This window comes from Pistacia vera, unplaced genomic scaffold, assembly GCF_008641045.1.
Source record: "Pistacia vera cultivar Batoury unplaced genomic scaffold, PisVer_v2 Contig679, whole genome shotgun sequence".
In the NCBI taxonomy this organism is placed as follows: domain Eukaryota; kingdom Viridiplantae; phylum Streptophyta; class Magnoliopsida; order Sapindales; family Anacardiaceae; genus Pistacia; species Pistacia vera.
Genome location: NW_022196533.1, coordinates 332350 through 350966, shown reverse-complemented (window position 1 = coordinate 350966; position 18617 = coordinate 332350). Strand labels below are relative to the sequence as shown.

The 18617-nt window shown below is 34.8% G+C and overlaps 2 protein-coding genes across 2 annotated transcripts; one reads left to right on the top strand and one right to left on the bottom strand.

Annotated features, from left to right (window-relative positions):
- Positions 1–678: 678 nt before the first annotated feature.
- On the top strand, positions 679–3262 carry LOC116113438 (uncharacterized protein DDB_G0271670-like). The gene is made up of 3 exons (XM_031399596.1): positions 679–699; positions 2045–2203; positions 2716–3262. The coding sequence occupies exons 1-3, from the start codon at positions 679–681 to the stop codon at positions 3115–3117; spliced, it is 582 nt and encodes a 193-aa protein (XP_031255456.1). The 3' UTR covers positions 3118–3262.
- Positions 3263–14131: 10869 nt separating this feature from the next.
- On the bottom strand, positions 14132–18206 carry LOC116113459 (putative wall-associated receptor kinase-like 11). Its single transcript, XM_031399621.1, has 5 exons — positions 18120–18206; positions 17296–17335; positions 16433–17183; positions 16160–16324; positions 14132–15442 (listed from the first exon to the last, which is right to left on the bottom strand). Exons 2-5 carry the CDS (start codon positions 17329–17331, stop codon positions 14235–14237), a joined length of 2160 nt encoding a protein of 719 aa, XP_031255481.1. The 5' UTR covers positions 17332–17335; positions 18120–18206; the 3' UTR covers positions 14132–14234.
- Between the last annotated feature and the right edge of the window lie 411 nt (positions 18207–18617).

The window sequence follows — 18617 nt, the reverse complement described above, 5'->3', positions numbered from 1 at the left end:
CCACTTGAGCCATCAACAAAAGTCCAAATATTAAAAGGGCAAGGAAAACAAAAGATGGAGAAATCGAGACTATGATAAGATGTTGTTCAAACTATGATAAGGTGGAGAAATTCAAAAGGTGCCAATTGTTGTAAAAATTATGCCTTGATTGTTAAAGAGAAAGGTACATGAAAAATTGGATGCATGTGAAAGAGAATTCTCTCCAAATTAATTATTTTCTACCAACGACAATTGGGGTTGGCCCAGGATTTTTATTCATGGAATTTATTTATTTGTCTAGACCAGTTTACTTATACCTCAATTAATTTTTTAGGATCCTAAAATTAATGGTTAGATAAATACTCTTAGTGACAACCCTTATTAACAAATCAAGTGGATCGAATTCAAGACATCTTGAATAGTATACTAAGAGTCCAATTAATCTCTTAGGATTCTGAAGTTGATGGTCAGATAAATCCTCTTAGTGGCAACCCTTATTAACAAACTAAGTGGATTGAATTCAAGACATCTTGAATAATATACTAAGAGTCCAATTCATCTCTTAGGATCCTGAAGTTGATGATTGGATAAATCCTCTTAATGGCAACCCTTATTAACAAACCAAGTGGATCAAATTCAAGACATCTTGAATAATATACTAAGAGTCTTAGTTGATCGCTGAGTCTGATAGAATTTGAGATGGGTCTAACTCCTTACCCAGTAAGACCTTGTTAAATAGGAGAATTACCCTCTCTTATAAACCATTAGGCTTGAGTGTGTTTAGTCAATGTGAGACTCTAATAGAGTCACCCAGTAGTGATTATTATCCATGGAATTTTGTGGTGGAAATTCAATGAGATTGGAAAAAAAAAAAAAAAAGTTGAGAGATAATTCAAAATATTAGAACGTTTGACGATAATTAATTGAATTTATGAGATTCTCTTTTGATTAATATATATTTATAAAATAATTATTAATCTCGACTGCTTGCACAATATAAAATATATTTACATGACATGAAGTGGATGTAATGTAAGTGAAATTTTAATATTTATACCTCTACTAACTCGACTTATAAAAATAATCGTTATGGTTGAGATTGATTTGACATAACAGGAACCGGATACCCCAAATTTGTTGCTTTTTCTACCAACAAATTTAATTAAGTTTTGTATAATTCATAGTTTTATGATCACAGTGCATTTTATCTATTGAAATAATTTTACTCAAAAACAATTCGGTCAATTACAACGGATTTGCCCATATTGGAAAATATCCCTTTAAAATCGACTGCGACTCTTTTATGCAAGCCTTGGAAGTTGTCAAATGTAGTACATTACATGTGTAATATAATACGAAATTTAATCACTTATCTCTCGCTATATTGTTCAAGTGTTATAGAAAGTCAAGCTTGAATGATTTGTGAGTGAGTGTTTGAGAGATGTTTTCTAGCCTATGTCTCCAAAACCTTTTTTGTTTTTGCGATATCTCTTTGATGGAGAAGATGATATTCTTATAAATGACTTGGCTAAAAACCAAGGAACTCTCATCAAATCAACTGCTTTTAACCTCCCATCAAAGATCAAGAGAGGCAATTGAATAACTCATTTAAATCATCATAAACTACATCATCGTGGTATGTGGCCACATCAAGTCTTACAGGAACACAAATATTTATTAAAATAAGAAAAATAAGTTTGATATAGTAGAATATTTTACCATTCACCTGACTAAAACCCTTTCATTTCCTTCTTGTACATAAACAAATTAATATTTTATATTTTTGATCTTACTGTTTTTATGTTTTGTGGATTAACAATCTTTCATTTTGGTTTGGTTTGGTATATATTCAATTTTATTTGAAATTTCATAGCTTTGAGGAAGTTAATTCATTGAGAATAATTTTAAAATATTAGAAGAAGATAATATTAATTCTTGAAGGTGGTGTGCATATAACTTTATTTAATGAATTTTATTTATTATGGTTTTTTTTTTTTTTTTTTAATGGGTTCAAACAACAAACAATAAATGAAAACCAGTTAGTTAAATCAGGCCCATCAGGTAGATAAGTTTACGACCGTCGGTTTGGTTAACGGAACAGTTTCCGTTAGAGACGGAGGAGTTACTTCCGTTACTTGATATTTTGGCGAATAAAGTGAAGGCTGTGCGACGGTTGAGTGAACTGTTGACAACTAAGTTCCCGTCCGGGACTTTCCCGGTTAAGGTAAGGGCATTTTTGGAAATTAAATAAATTTAGTTTAAAATTGTGGGGTCATGTGGGGTCCAGTGTTTTGCTTTGCTTTAATTATGTACTTTTGATGCTTTTGCTTGATACTCTTCTCTGATTAGAGGAGAAGCTTTGGGGTTGGTCTATGTTTGTTTTATGATGCGACGTGGAAGTCTTTGGACGGTGTGATAGGTGTGTGGGACCCAGATGATCTTCCGAGGTTTCTTTTTTGGGGTATGACGACTGGGTCCTAAATGTTACCCCTGTCGTGGGCCACGGGGAAAAGAAACATCGTGATTCCGCCACGTCATCAGAACCTTTTGTCAAACGAAGTGGGACCAGGGGGTGGATGGTTAAATTTTGACAAAATAGAGTAGCGGTTAGCTTTTACTTTTTTTTGACATAGCTTTGAATCTGAACGGATTGATGTAGGAATTGATTTGCCGGCAAAAGTTTGATCAAAGGGTGATTTGATTTGATTTGGTTGTTTGTCTGTTTGTGTGGGTCAGGTGGCGATTCCGGTGGTCCCTACGGTGAAGGTGGTGGTGACATTTACAAAATTTGTTGAGCCACAATCAACAGAACAATTCTTCACTCCACTCTCAAGTCCTAGACATTTCCATAGAGGCTCATCCGAGGATGATAAAAAATCAGACACACATTATTCATCATTCCCATCATCATCATGGTCGTCATCGTCTTCTTCATCGTCATGGCTAAGGAGAAGCAGCAGCCAATCGGCGAGCAAGCAGCAGCAGCAGCGGTGTTCATCGTCATCAACGACAGGAGGGGTGCAACAACATTGGGAGACAGACTCTTTTGCAATACCAAGTGGGTATACATGGACAAGCATTGAAGATAAGTCTAGCTACAAAATGAAAAGGTCAAAGTCTACAAGGAAGTCCAAGTAAAAATTTTAGACTAAATTTGTTGTTCAATTGTGCATTGTTTTTCTTGGCTTGGAAAAATTATAGTGTAGATATTTCATCAAATCTTGTAATTGGCAACAATTAGGAAAAGAGAATTGCGCTCACCATCTGTTTGACTGCTGAAATGTTGCTTACAATTTTGTTTTAATGTAATGGTTACTCACCTGTCTGGATCGAGCTAAAACAATCACAAACTAAGTCTTAGTTTCTTTTCACCCTTAATTTGATTACCTAAAATCATGTTTTGGGAAGAAGTATGATATTGAGGCAAATACTATTTGAAAAAGATTTAAAGGGTGTCTTAAGGATATAGGTTCTTTTTAACTTTATTGTGAAAGCCAATAAAACCAATTCAAAAATTAATTAAAACTTCTACATCCATATCCATTCACCACTGGAAAAACTTATTTCTAAGAGCTTAGAAAATTTGACTAACATTCAATTAAAAAATAGCCTTAGCCCTGTAAGTCGATTTTGTTATCTATAAGTATACTAGTGAAGTTATAAACTTTTCTAAAGATCTAGATTTGTATTTATTCACATCAAACCACAACCCAGCACGAAGAAATTATGTGTGAACAAATTAAAATTGAATAAAACTTTTATAAAGATATAAAAGAGCCAAGACTATAAAAATAAGTGATAAAATGTTGAAAGCCAAAAACGAAAAGTAAAAATTCTATGATTTAATTACTTGTAATCTTCTTAAATAGTCTTCAAGCTTCTTCTTTAGTTACAAAACCCATCTCAAAAATTTTAATTGTGCAATCCATAGTCTCTAACACGTCTACTTCTACTTTTCTTGTTATGAGCAGTAGTTTACAACCCCCACGGTCAGATCCGAAAGGAATCCCCGATAGTCCTCAAATCGAGATCTTCCCAAATATTATCTAGAATTAAAAGGATTTTGTTATTGTTCTTCAATCTTTTATATAACTTACTTACTTTTGCACTCTCTTTATCATATTGTAGACCTAATTTATCTGTAATTTCTGTTTGAATCTTATTTACATTCGGAGTTTCTGTTACCTTTAGGAAAACCATTTCGTCAAAGAACTTGTGTTTCTTGGCCTGCCAACCAACTTCCTGCACCAGCATGGTTTTGCCAAGACCATGCATCCCATGAACCCCAATCATGTCTATTTTTGCATCATTTAAAGCAACCCATATATTCTTCACAGTGGAATTTCTTGATTCGAAAGCCAAATAATCTTTGTTCAAAGCCAGCCGTGTCTCATGTAGATTATTAGGATAGCCAAATCCTTCAAAGTTGATTTCGTGCCAAAGCATTGATTCGACACCAGTCCACCTAATTTTATATGCTTTCTTGCCGTCCTTGTAGCGGGTTATCAAGTTGGAGCACAACTTGTTGAACCGTCGCGTGTCGTTTTCTTGCTTTTGAATCAATTTCTCTGCTTCAAGAATGACGGAGTTCACATCTGCTAGCCAATCGATAACATCCTGATTGATCTTTTCCAGGTTTCTTTCAGCATAAACGACCCTAGCTTCCACTTCGTCTCTTGCATCCTTCAGCCTCCTAACTTGTACTTCGAGAATTTAGATGTTCCTTTTGTACTTGAACAAGTACATAAACGGACTGCCGATCGGAGCAACCAGCAACTTGCCAACCTCCCAAACAAGAACTGTGATAGGGGTTACGATTGCCTCGGCCATTTTCAACCTTTGTTTTTTGTTTTTTTATTAGTCTGAAAACAGAAGGGACCGAAAGTAAAATAAAAATAAAACAGAGATAATAACAGGACAACTAGGAAATGGTGAAACTAAGAAATAAGGGGAAGATAGAAATAAGCCAAGCGTTTCCTGGAGGAGTAAATGGTTGCAAAGAGTGATGGCAAAAGTCATTGGGTCTCATAAATAGTAAGTTATGTTTTGTTAAAGCGAAAAAGGTATTGGATACTGAATTAAAATAAGGTTTTATAATGTAAAATGACCATTAACACATACGAAGTCCATGAATCCGGCCATCAACAGACACAACTCCGTGAATCCGGCCACCAACCTATACAACTCCATCAATCACCACAAATTCGCAAACAAAAACCCAAAAATCTTCAATATCCATCCTTATGAGCTCACGGTTGGGAGAAAAGAGAATCAAATAGAAAGAGGGGAAAGAGAGAAAGGGGAATAGGGAGAAGGAAGGGAGAATCTTTTTTTTTTTTTTTTAATTTCAAAAAGACCATAATACCTCTTTATTCAAGGGGTTAATATTTTGAAATGACGCAAATAACCCTGTTTAGTTTACTTCAATTGACCCTTTTTAATACCATTTTAAGTTATTAACGTCAGGGCAGGGGTGTACTTTTGTGGGGGGGTTAAATTTAGCTCTCTCTCTCAGGGGCTAAATGAAATTAACACAAATTGTAGATCTGAAATTCTGCATATCTATAACGGATCAGTTACTTCTTAAAATCAGGTGGACAATCCACGGCTACCAAAATAACCATTTTCCTTGTGATAAAGAAACTAGAAGATCAGCTTCTTGATTTAAAAATTGGAGATGAGCAAGTGAAGTCAAGAGTATCTCAGTACATCAAGAAGCTAAAAGAGTCGCTGAAAATCTTCGAAGGTTCAGGGGATGACCAAGGAAGTCTTCTGAAAATTGATGACTGGAAGATCAACTTTCTGGAAAATGTTTATCTGGCAGACCGTAGACACCTTCCGCCTCCGAACAGGATTGGAGACAAAGAAGGATTTCATTAAGTCTTTTCGGTCTATCATCAACTTGTTGAGGTTATCAAAACTGAAAATTCGTTTCAGCTTAGAGATTCGCTTTTTCATGAATCAGCTAATCATCACGGTGCCGACAACTGTTGGAAAAATGGCTCATTTAGCAAATCACATGGGGGTAGAAGTATAATAGAAAAAAGTTTAGGAACTTATATGTAATAGGCCAAAATGTTAGTTTTTCCCACATTGCTTGGGAATGAAAAGTGAGAAACTTTTGTGGCCTATATATAAGGACCTAAATCATTGTTATTTGTATCCTAAGTTGTAATTCATTATACTTCTTTTGTTTAGGGTTCTTTCTTTAAGGACCATTTAGTTTGCAAGTTTTGTTGTATCTCCCCTTTGTTTTGGGTATTTGTTGTATTGCCCAAATATTTGTAATATTGTTTGGAGATAGTGGAGTTTTCTTTTGCAGCGCCCGAGGACGTAGGTTTCAATACCGAACCTCGTTAATTCCTAGTATTCTTTATTTTTGCATTTAATTTAGGCTATTTATTTATGCTTTATTACTTGTTATTATTATATTCAATAGCTAGCGTTAGAGTTTATATTTCCGTTGCATAACAAGTGGTATCAGAGCCTAGGTTTAGGACAGTGAGTAGCTATTTTTATGGTTATATGCATGTCTAGGAAAATTCTGTCAAAAAGACGATAAAAGTCCAAGGAGATTGGATTTTAAGTGGGACCATTTATGACCCCTCCATTGTTTCCTAGGAATTTTTCTGGTGCTTATTTAATTATTTCAGCACTTACTACTACCTAGGGCTATTGTTGATTTGTTGGTTAGCTATTAAATATAATAATTTGTGGAGCTTGGTTATTGGGAACTTTGTTTACCAAGCCAATTGAGCAAGGCATAAATGGCATCATTGTCCGAGGATTCATTGTCCGAGGCATTACCGCCCGCGGCACCACCATCTGCACCAGTAAAGATGATAACGATTTCAAATGTAAAAATTGATGTTGAAAAATTTGATGGCCAAAATAATTTTGGCTTGTGCCAGAGTGAGGTAATGAATAGTTTGTATCAGCAGGATCTAGATATCGTTCTGGAGGAAGAAAAACTAGAAGATGTCTATGAGAAAGACTGGGTGAGGTTGAATGTAAAAGCGTGTAAGATGATTCGCTCATGTCTTTGTAGAGAGAAGAAATATCCATTCATGAAAGAGACATCTGCCAATAAGTTATGGAAGGCGCTGGAAAACAAATACATGAAGAGAAGTAATGAGAATCAGTTCTATTTGATGAAAAAACTGTTTCATCTTTAGTTGAGACCAGGTACGAATGTCAGTAGCCATATTGATACATTTAATAGATTAATTGCTGATTTGTTAAATTTGGATGAAACATTCAAAGATGAACATAAGGCTATGTTGTTAATTGGAGCTCTTCCAGATGAGTTGGATTATCTTAGTATTACACTTCTTTATGGGAAAGAAAAATTGTCCTTTGAAGAAGTTTGTTCTGCTCTGTCCAATTATGAAATTCGGAAGAAGGATCAGAAGGAGAATAGAGATGAGTCAGCAGAAGCTCTTGTAGCAAGAAGGCGGAGTCAAAATCAGAGTCGTAAGAAGGAGAGAAGAGGGAGATCTCGTTCAAAGGGAAAACTCAATAGGGATCAATGTGCCTTTTGTCGTGAGAAAGGGCATTGGAAGAAAGATTGTCCGAAGTTGCAAAAGAAAGAGGGCAAAGCTACTTCTGATGCATACGTTGTTGAGCGTGAAAAGGATGAGTCAGATTTCTGTCTAGTTAGCCTACCATCCACCTCTGGAACAAATGAGTGGATTATAGATTCAGGTTATACCTATCATATGTGTCCCCACAAGGAGTGGTTCTTTAATTTTGAAGAACTTGATGGTGGAGTTGTTTATATGGGCAATGATGATGCTTGTAAAACAATTGGGATAGGTTCAATTCGGTTGAAGAATCATGATGGCTCAACTAGAACTCTGACAGATGTTCAGTATGTACCGAAGTTGAAAAAGAATCTCATCTCTTGGGAGCCTTGGAATCTAAAGGCTTCACGGTGAATATGCGAGACGGAATTCTAAAAGTTTCTTCAGGCACTCTTGTGGTAATGAAAGACACAAGGAGAAACAACTTGTATTACTATAATGGTAGTACAGTTATTGGAACGACAACTGCAGTCGTACAAGAGGATGCAGATTCAGAAATGCTCAAACTGTGGCATATGTGTATGGAGCATACTCGGCAGCAGGTGGAGTTTGAAACAACAGTTGAACTAGATAGTGTCCACGAGACAGAAAGTGATTCTGAGGTGACTAATGTGGATACTATGGATGAAAAGGAGATTTTACCCCAAGAATCTCCTCAGCAACAGGAATCGATGGCATACAATAGGCCACGACGAGAAATTTGCAAGCTTGCTCGTTTCGCTAAGATGATGGCTTATTCACTTCCAATCGTAGGTGATGATATTCCTACTACTTATAAAGAAGTAATTAGGAGTTCAAATTGTAAATCATGGAAACCAGCCATGAATGATGAAATGTGATCCCTACATAAGAAGGCAATTTGGTGCAAATGAGTGTAAGCAAAGAAGAAGGGATTTCCTAATAGAGAAGATGTTCGGCACAAGGTTAGATTGGTAGTAAAGGGATACGCTCAAATGGAAGGATTTGATTACAGTGAAGTGTTTTCTCCTGTGATAAAGTATTCTTCCATTCTAATTTTGCTAACCTTGGTGGCATAGTTTGATTTTGAACTAGTTCAATTGGATGTGAAAATCGTGTTTTCACATGGTAGTTTGGAAGAGGAAATCTACAAGACTCAGCTAGATGATTATAGGGTTGTTGGAAAGAAAACTTGGGTTTGCAGATTGAAGAAATCGTTATATAGTTTGAAGCAGTCACCAAGACAGTGGTATAAGCGATTTGATCAATGTATGATGGGCAATGGGTACACAAGGCCTGATATTTCATAAGCAGTTAGTATGGTGAGTAGACATATGCATGATCCTGGTAAAGGACATTTGCAAGTTGTGAAATGGTTTCTACAGTATATTTTATGTACTATAGATATTGGTTTAGTTTTTGTGTGGGATTATATTGATATTGTGAAAATGATTTTTTAGAAGATTGGTATAGAAGATAATCCTACAGACATTTTGACTTCAGTAGTGACAAGGGTCAAGTTCATTTATTGTTTGAACTTGATCAATATCTTTCGAGCTTGACTGTTTCTTTTGGTGCATTTGAAGGTGTTGCAAAATTTGACAGAAGAATACAAAACTTTGAAGGTTTGCTAATTCGCCAAGTGGAGATTTGTTGGAAAAATGGCTCATTTAGCAAATTACATGGGGTAGAAGTGATAATGGAAAAAGGTTTAGGGACTTATATATAATATGCCAAATGTTAGTTTGTCCCACATTGCTTGGGAATGAAAAATGAGAAACTTTTGGGGCCTATATATAAGGACTTAAATCATTGTTATTTGTATCTCAAGTTGCAATTCCATTATACTTATTTTGTTTAGGGTTCTTTCTTTAAGGACCCTTTAGTTTGCAAGTTTTGTTGTATCTCCACTCTGTTTTGGGTATTTGTTGTATTGCCCAAAAGTTTGTAATGTTTTGGAGATAGTGGAGTTTTCTTTTGTAGCGCCCGAGGACGTAAGTTTCAATACCGAACCTCGTTAATTCCTGGTATTCTTTATTTTTGCATTTAATTTTGGCGATTTATTTATGTTTAACTACTTGTTATTATCATATTCAATAGCTAGCATTAGAGTTTATGTTTCCGTTGCATAACAACAACTTCTAGTGCTGGTACCGGGGATATACCAAAGACTAAAGAGCAGTTAAAAAAGTTAATCCTTGACCGAGATTCGTCACTTTTTCTCATGAGGGACGTTGCCTTAGTCCCTCGCAATATAAGTCGGCTATGGAAGATTTACAGCAGTGTAGATGTCAAGAAGCAATTTTAGTGCCATGTCAGGATTGACGTTTCTAAATTGACTGGAGAAACAGAACTTCCCACCAAAATGATGGAAAGTTTTATCGGAGCAAATGAGGAATGGTGGTTGGCTCAAACATCAATATGACAAAAGCTTCACAATTTCTTAATTTGGAAGAGATATCTAGTGGTTTTGTTCAATCCTAAGACACCTAATATTTGGAAATCTTGTCAGGTTTGTTTTACCAAATTCATTAAATGGTAGTCGGGTGATTCTCACTTTTTCTGAAGCTGATAACAGAAAGCTAGGGAGTCCTCCTGTTCCAAATGCAACGTCCTGTGGGAATTTATCTGCAATGCAGCAAGAGTCAACAGTCCAAAGCCAAGATTTCAGTGATGATATCACTGGACCAGAAGTTTCAGATGAAGAAGATATTGTTGGTTTCTGTTATGAAGTAACAGATTTAAGAACATTACTTGCTACTGGTGACAAGCACAGCCAAGATTTTATTGATGGTACTGAGATCACTGGACCAGAAGTTTCAGTTAAAGACGAAATTGTTGGTTGCTCTTCTGAAGTTTCGGATTTAAGAATATCGGTTCCTACTGGTGACAAGCAAAGCCAATATTTCACTGATGGTATTGAGACCACAGTACCAGAAGTTTCAGATGAAGAGGATGTTGTTGGTTTCTATTCTGAACGTTCGCATTTAAGAACATTAATTCTTACTGGTGACAAGCCTCTGATGTCAGTGGTGGGTGTGGCAGGCTCTGGCAAGACAACTCTAGTGAAAAATGTTTACAACCATTAGGAAATAAAGAAAAAGTTCTTGGGTTTCTGTTTCTAAATTGTTTAAAGAGAAAAATGTCTTAGTTAAGATATTGGAGCAGGTTACGCAGATTGAGGATGAAGAGAAATTGGCACTTGCACATTGCAGGAAAAGCTTGCTAATTTACTGAATACCCAAACGTATCTGATCGTCTTGGATGATGTTCATACATCTGATATTTGGGAGAAACTCAAAGTCGTCTTTCTAACCGCATCAAATGGTAGCATGGTGATCCTAATTTTCCACGACCCCAATGTAACTGCCGTGACCCAAATATAGCCTCCCCTATCAGTCCATCGATTCATCTTCTCCCACAAAGCCCACTAACTGACGAAGAGAGTTGGAGCTTTTTCTTAAAGAAGGTCAGCAGAGACGAAAGAAGGAAAGTATTTTCTCAGGAAGAGCTCTAGAAGAAAATCTTGCGAAATGTGGTGGTCTACCTCTTTCAATATGTGTGGTGGCTGGTTTGTTGTCTACTAGAAAATACAACGCTGCTTCATGGTTAAGGGTGATTGAGGATCTAGAGCAAAAGAAAAAAGAAGAAGAAGGCACGGTGGTTAATGATGATATCCAGCTAACGGAAGAAGAGGCAGCTGGAATTAGTGAGCATACTCTTGGTGTTAGTGATCACTTGAACGCGTAAAAATTGTACAATCCTATCACCAATAAAATTGTCATTAGCCGTGATGTTGTATTTGATGAAGATAGAACCTGGTCGGCAAAACTCCAATTTTGGCCATTTGTTTCAGAATAAAAGTTTGATATACTTCCAGTATCATTAAGAGTACGATTTGTAGGAAGAGTGCAGATCACGTTGCAGCAACCAGCAACATTTTGATTACGATTGCAAGTACAAAAAGACTGACAGTAGTATTTAAATTATTCTGACATTAGTACAATTGTGTCCAGCAATTAGTCTGGCTATTAGTATAAGGTGGGGTTCTTATATATATCTTCAGCAGTGTTTATTATTTGCAAAATAAAGCTGAAATGCTCAGAAGCATCAGAGATTTTCTTGGTGTTACATTTGACGTTAGACCTGATCCATCAACAGGGAAAGTTAGATGTGTGGGATGCGTATATGAAAACCTAGCTAGAAAGGTTTCATGATTATTTCACATAGCAGAAGATGTCGTTGATTCTATAGAGCAGATGGTATGCTTCTTGCTGTGGAAAGTTATTTCCAGTGGCTCTAGATGCTTCAATTGGTGAGATTACTATCGAATTTTGTTTCGATAAAATTGTACTATAGAATCATGCTCTGAGATAAATAACTTAACCAAATTCTTTTGTGGGCTGTCTTTTTCACAAGCTTGAATGGAACTTACGAAATATAAATAAGTGAAAAGATTATATTGATGTAATTTACAACTCTGTTTCTTCCACCTGAGGTAATTTACAGCTTTGTTTCTTCCACCTGAGATATCTGAAAAGAGTGGTGCTATACATTTTAATAGTTTCATCTGAAAATTGATTTTTATGGGACAGGTACGCATTTGATACCCAACCAATTGGCAAAGAGGCAACCGCAGTTCCAATACAGGGTCCCATTGGCCCTAGTTCAACCTCTCTTCATCTCCAAACCTCTTCAGATATTTTAGAATCACTATTTGATGAACAATGGTAATCCCAAAGATCCCTGAATTGATTGCTTATTAATTTGTATAAGTTGATTGTTGAGTTTGCTCATTCATTGTTTTGATGAAATCAGTTTTGTTAATAACCCTATTTTTTACTACACCTGTCTTAAAATGGGATAGGATTGATATAAATGCTCTTAGGTCAGTTTGGTCTTGACAACTAAGATTATTTTGTTTTTTAGCTCTTGCTAAATTTTGATTGATGGAAATGCTTGTTTTACAGAGAAAAATAATGGTTGAAGCTCAAAAATATGCCTAGCTCGTATATATTTAGCCCCTCGTTCTCATGAGGAGAGGTGTCCATTTATACTTGTGAATTCAATGTAATGAGTGTTTTTGCAAATTGTTTTGATATGTTGAGACCATTCCTTAATTCATATCTTAAAACGGGATATGATTGATATAAATGCTCTTAGGTCGATTTGGTCTTGAAAGCTAAGGTTATTTTATCCTTTAGCTCTTGCTAAACTTTGATTGATGAAACTGACAGCTCATTTTGATTGGTGGTGCTGATATCAGTGCAATTTTACCCATATATAATATATATGTAAAAGAAAAGTTATGAAATAGAACTAAAACAAAATGTACTATTTCATGAACCATGTGTTGGTCCTATGTAATGCTTTTTAATTTAAAGCATCAATTTTTTTTCAAGAATATATATTTTTCTTCCTAACTTTCTTTTCTATGTTCCCTACTACGTACTCAATTCAGTCACTTTTGAAACAACAACTAAAAATTTAATAAAAGATATTTGACCCTAGCTAATCTATTATTATTAGAACTCGGGTCTAATTTACTATTATCATACCTAAAATTAAAGGTTTTGCCACCTTGGCTATTCCATGAAATTATAGGGGGATAATCTTGTTGTTGATTGCCCTGAGTATAACAAAATGAACATTTGGAATTACACCACATTAACCAACAAATGATTATGAGCAGCCAATTCGTCTCTTTATTTTTTCATCATTACAATAAATAAAAATGAGTAGTGTGCTAAGTATATTGTCGATAAATATTACCAAATTATTTTCTTACCGTTTATTTAAACACTTAAAACTTAATTATAGAGGGATTTCTAACATTTTATAAACCTCAAAAGGATTTTGTTATTATACCATACCTCAGGGGGATTATTGTCATTCACTCAAATATAAACCAAAAGTGATTCATAAATTGTAATAGTATTTGTAGTTGTATTCTAATCTTTCAATTGTGCTTGCTGCTTGCTATTGGAAACCTCAAACAAAAATGCTTCTTGTTTGTTTAGTACGAGATAGCTCAACACTAACTAAGAAAATTGAGAGAAGATTGTTCAAAGAGAATGGTACTATTGATTTGTCAATTTTGGCTTGTACAAAAAGGCAAGGGGTCATTCCTTTTTATAATGCTTATGGTTTTTATAATGCTCATGGGAGCTTTTCATCTATCACCTTCCGCAACAAATATTTATCTAACATCGCCTTGATAAATGAGCCATTTTTATAAGTTTAATTTAGATACAGGACGTAATATTTGGGCTAAATACTTGGGCTAATATATATGGACTAGAAAGAAGATGTTAGGCTAGTAATATATGTGGGTCTAAGTCATTAACCCGAAAAGACTTGAGCCCAAAGAAGTTTATCATTCAATCAGTTGCCTTGTCACAAATAACATCACAGAAATAGGTAGCAACGCAAGACTCCAATCAGTTGGACAAGCTGAAAGTGAAAACCAAAAACCCAATGCGCTTATTTTCTTGCATACAACCATTGGTTTATTGGCTATTGTATGGGCAGTTATTAAATTTGCTTGTACCATGAAAGTTATACTTACAATCTGATCAAAAATCTCATTACTGAACTTTATAATCACGAAACAACTTTACTAGTTAATAAATGATACAAGTAAAATATATTGCAGAAATAACAAAAATATACTCAGAGAATGAAATACATGATAAAAAAAACTATTCCCTCTGTTTAACACTTCTTAGAAATCAGAGGGTCAACATCTAAAGTGACACTGTTTAAAAATGATCCAGTACTACTCAAAGATGAACCAGTTGCGTAGGGACATGTTATCTCATTATCAACAAAATCAATCTCATCATAGTTTTGTTGCAAGACTGAAGCTCCATTCGATGCTCTAATATTCCCCACTAATTCAAATGCTACTTCTCTCATTGTAGGTCTCTTCTTTCCATTTAAATTCAAACATCTTCTTGTGACATCTGCAACACTCATAATCTCTTCTTTTTCCCCTTCCTTCAAAACTCGAGCATCAAGGATTTTGAATAGACTATTCTCTTCCATTGCTCGAAGAAAATATGTGACTAAACTTCTATCTTCTTCAAAGTCATTGGTTGAACGGATCGGCTTTTGTCCTGTTAAAAGTTCAGCAAGAACTACTCCAAAACTGTAAACATCACTTTTATCAGTAAACTGACTTGATTGAAAATACTCTGGATCTACATATCCAAAAGTCCCTTGTACTTGAGTGGTCAAATGAGTTTGATCAATTGTAACAGATCTTGAAGTCCCAAAATCTGATACTTTTGCTCGATATTTATCATCCAAAAGTATGTTTGTTGACTTGATATCTCGATGATATATTGGTATAGAAGCAGCTGAATGTAGATAGGATAGAGCTTCTGCAACTTCTATGGCTATGCGTCTGCGTAGCTCCCATGTGATTGGAAACTCTTCATTGTGGTCATGTATATATTGAAAGAGAGTTCCATTAGGAATGAATTCATACACCAAAATAGGAACTTCTGTCTCTAAGCAACATCCTAGTAATTGAACCACATTTCTATGATTTATTTGAGATATAATCACCACTTCATTAATGAATTCCTCAACTTTACTTTCATCCACTACTTTGGACTTTTTAATAGCTACGATTTTTCCATCTGCCAACATTCCCTTGTACACTGTCCCTTGGCCTCCTTGACCCAAGATTCGATTTGCATTGTAGTTGTCAGTGGCCTTAACCAATTCCTTTGAAGTAAACAATCTTGTTTTCTCAATGTTACCTTCATTGGAAGATAGTTGTTGTTGTAGTAATAAACCGCCGTTTCTTTTAAAGAATTTCTGCTTCAACTTGATTGCTTTTCTTCTTTTTATCAACTTGTACAACCACCATATTCCAATGACGAGTAACAATGTACCAAGCCCAGCACAACATCCTGCATAACTTAAGGATATATAAGTATATAGTACCAAGTTTTTCATTGCACATGCATGAAACTATTTAAAAGAAAAGATAATTGAATATAGAGTTAACGGCGATAACTCCTTTAAGGTTTATGAAATATAAAAAACTCCACTGTTAAGTTTTAGGTGTTAAAATAAACAGTCAGAGTAGAATTAAATAAATATTCATTAACTCATAATAATATAATTCCTAACGATTTCGTTAATGAAATTTTTTTGTTATTACAAAAATCTAATGCAAAGAATTTCTGTGTATATTATTATAGTAATTTAATTTTGTACTATAGCTTTGTTTTTCATTGTTATTATTTTTTAAGGGTTAATAACAATACTCCCCTTAAGGTATGATTAGCTATAAAATATCCCCCTCTGATAGAAATAATAGAAATCCTTTTACCATTATTTTTTTTTTTTTTTTTTTTTTTTTGTGTGTGTGTGTGTGTGTTAAAATAAGCAGTAAAGGGGGTAATCAGGTAAATATTCATTAACAATTATGTTATAAATTCTAACAATATACTAACAGCTCGCTAACAATAGAACGATTTTTGTTATTTCTAAAATATCATAGAGACCTTTGTTATTTGATTAAACTCAGGGGTCAAGAAAAGCCACTTATTTTTATAACAAAAGATAAAAGATTTAAATATATAATGAAAACAAAAGGGACACAATAGGCGTATGCCGCGTACCTATGATAGTAAATAATTTGACCCGGGATTTCTTTATCCATATGTCAGTAAAGCTTCTTGATGAATAGCATCTAGTGTCTTGACTGTCATAAGAATAAGATGTATAGCCAGCAGGACATTTTGCTGAGCAATTGTAGCCGCTCTTAGTATTACAAATCAAGTCACCTGCAATACAAACAGAAAACAATTATATCAAATTGTAGCATGCCACCAATCTTCCCCTACTGCAATTTTCCGTAGTTCCTTAGGGTTTGAATTAATAGATATATGTACCTGTACATCCTTGGAATCTGTCGGACATTTGATTATCGCAAACACAAATATGGTTTGAGCTTAACTGTATTATGCAGTAATCATCTGCATTACAACTTGTATTGTGTGAACTATACAGTTCCACACATGTCCCTTTATATATTCCCCATTCCAGCCTAGCAGGAGTTGGTTCTTTACCTCTCAAAACAGATGGATTTGTTAGGTAGTTTGACTGGAGCCATTCTTGGTCCACCATGAAGGCAAAACTGCAATTCTGGCCAATTCTTTCAGAATAAAAGTTTGATATACTTGCAGTATTATTAAATGTACGATTTGTAGGAAGGGTGCAGATCACGTCACAGCAACCAGCAACATTTTGATTAGGATCGCAAGTACAAAAAGACTGACATGCAGTAGTATTCAAATTATTCTGGTTGCCACTCCCATAGCTGTCACAACCAACCGAAATGAAGCTATTTTTCATAGTTGAAAAAGAAAAGGGGCTTCCTGACAGATCAATGCCTCTTGTCACAGTACTATTCAAAGAAACTTCAGGAAACTTGACGCCAATCGTATAGCTTGGATAATAAAAACCTTCCGATAGTTCGAGACTGATGCTACTTAAATAAGGTTTTCCATTGTCGCAAGTTACTTCGAACCCCTTATCCATGTAGCAGCCATCTCCGATTCCAAAGGGATACTTTATGCTGACGTTACCACAAAACCGTGGACATAATGTTGAAGCTTTGATTGGTAAGAGTAAGAAACTGATCTGCAACAACACCAGAACCAGATGATGAACATCCATTGTTTGCTATCTGATATTTTTCTTTGGGTATTAAGCAGTATATAATAAAGTACCATCGGCCAGCACATGCAGTTACCTGGAAAGTGTATCGGCCACTTTTCATCAATCCCATTTCTCTTCAAAAGAAAAAAGAACTGATCAATAATTAAATAAGAACTTGAAAGGGACAGAACCATTTTCGTTACACTAGCCTAGTTGAAGAAGAGTTCAAATAAAAATTGCTGGAAGATTCTTGTTCACAAATTAAAAATCAAACAAGGGAAAAAGTCAGTTTATTATAATAAGTCTATAATTGAAAAAATATTTTAATTTGATTTTAAGGACTCCAAGGCTATACCTTTGGTCCACACTCCACACACTCATTTTGACCAGTTTGTTTTCTTTGGTCCACACACTAATTTTTCAGGGAAAAGTAAGCAAGAAATTTTATATCTTTAAAAAATCAAAAGTTGTTGTGAGACAATTCACAAATCCCTATACAAAATCACAATGACTTGAAAAGTCTTTGGTGTAGGTGCTAATTATTCTACGTTGAATGAATTTTCCGTTTATTGTAGTAAAAAATGCATATCACTCCCAAGAAACACTAAATTGATTAACTAATTGTACTGCTTGCTGACCTTGACATTATAACAAACATATGAAAGACTTATACTGTTACTCCTAACATCCATACCAGAAATTTATACTATTTGTCTGTAGAAATTTATGTTAGGGTAAACAAATTATATTGTACTTAACAGTTATATATATATATATGAGAGGGAAGTATTAAAAAAAAAAAATGATGGGTCTAACAGCAGCCATGAGTTGAAGCAGCAACTAATTGAAACTGCTTGCTGAGCTTGACATTATAACAAACATATGAAAGACTTATAATGTTACTACTAACATCAATACCTTACACATACTCTTTCTCCAGCAAGTGACTTTGCTTATTTAGTAGCTATTCCTGCTTTAACTTGACCATCAGCCACTTCAGCTATCTGTAACTCTTAAAAAAAAAAATCCTTTTACTCTTCAATGCTCAAGAATAAATAAAATTTGGAAAATTAAAACAACTTACATAGAACTCTTTCTGTATTAATTTCACGTTACAATAACTAGTAAAGGACTTCTGTAGTCAATAATTAGTTAATGATCAAAATTTCTAGAGTTTAAACATTTCCAATTTTTTCTCCACTCTCATTGAATTCCCTTTCAAGAGTAAAAACAAACAAGTGCTAGGCTACAAAAAGGTTGAAAGGGCCAAACCATTTTTGTCACAATAGATTAGTTGAAGAAGAGTCTACGGCATACTAAATGAAAATTCCTGTTCAACTTCACTAAAATATAAGAATAGTTGCGTGTACTCCTTTGCTTGGAAGCTCACATCTCTTTTGCTCCTTTGCTGGAAAA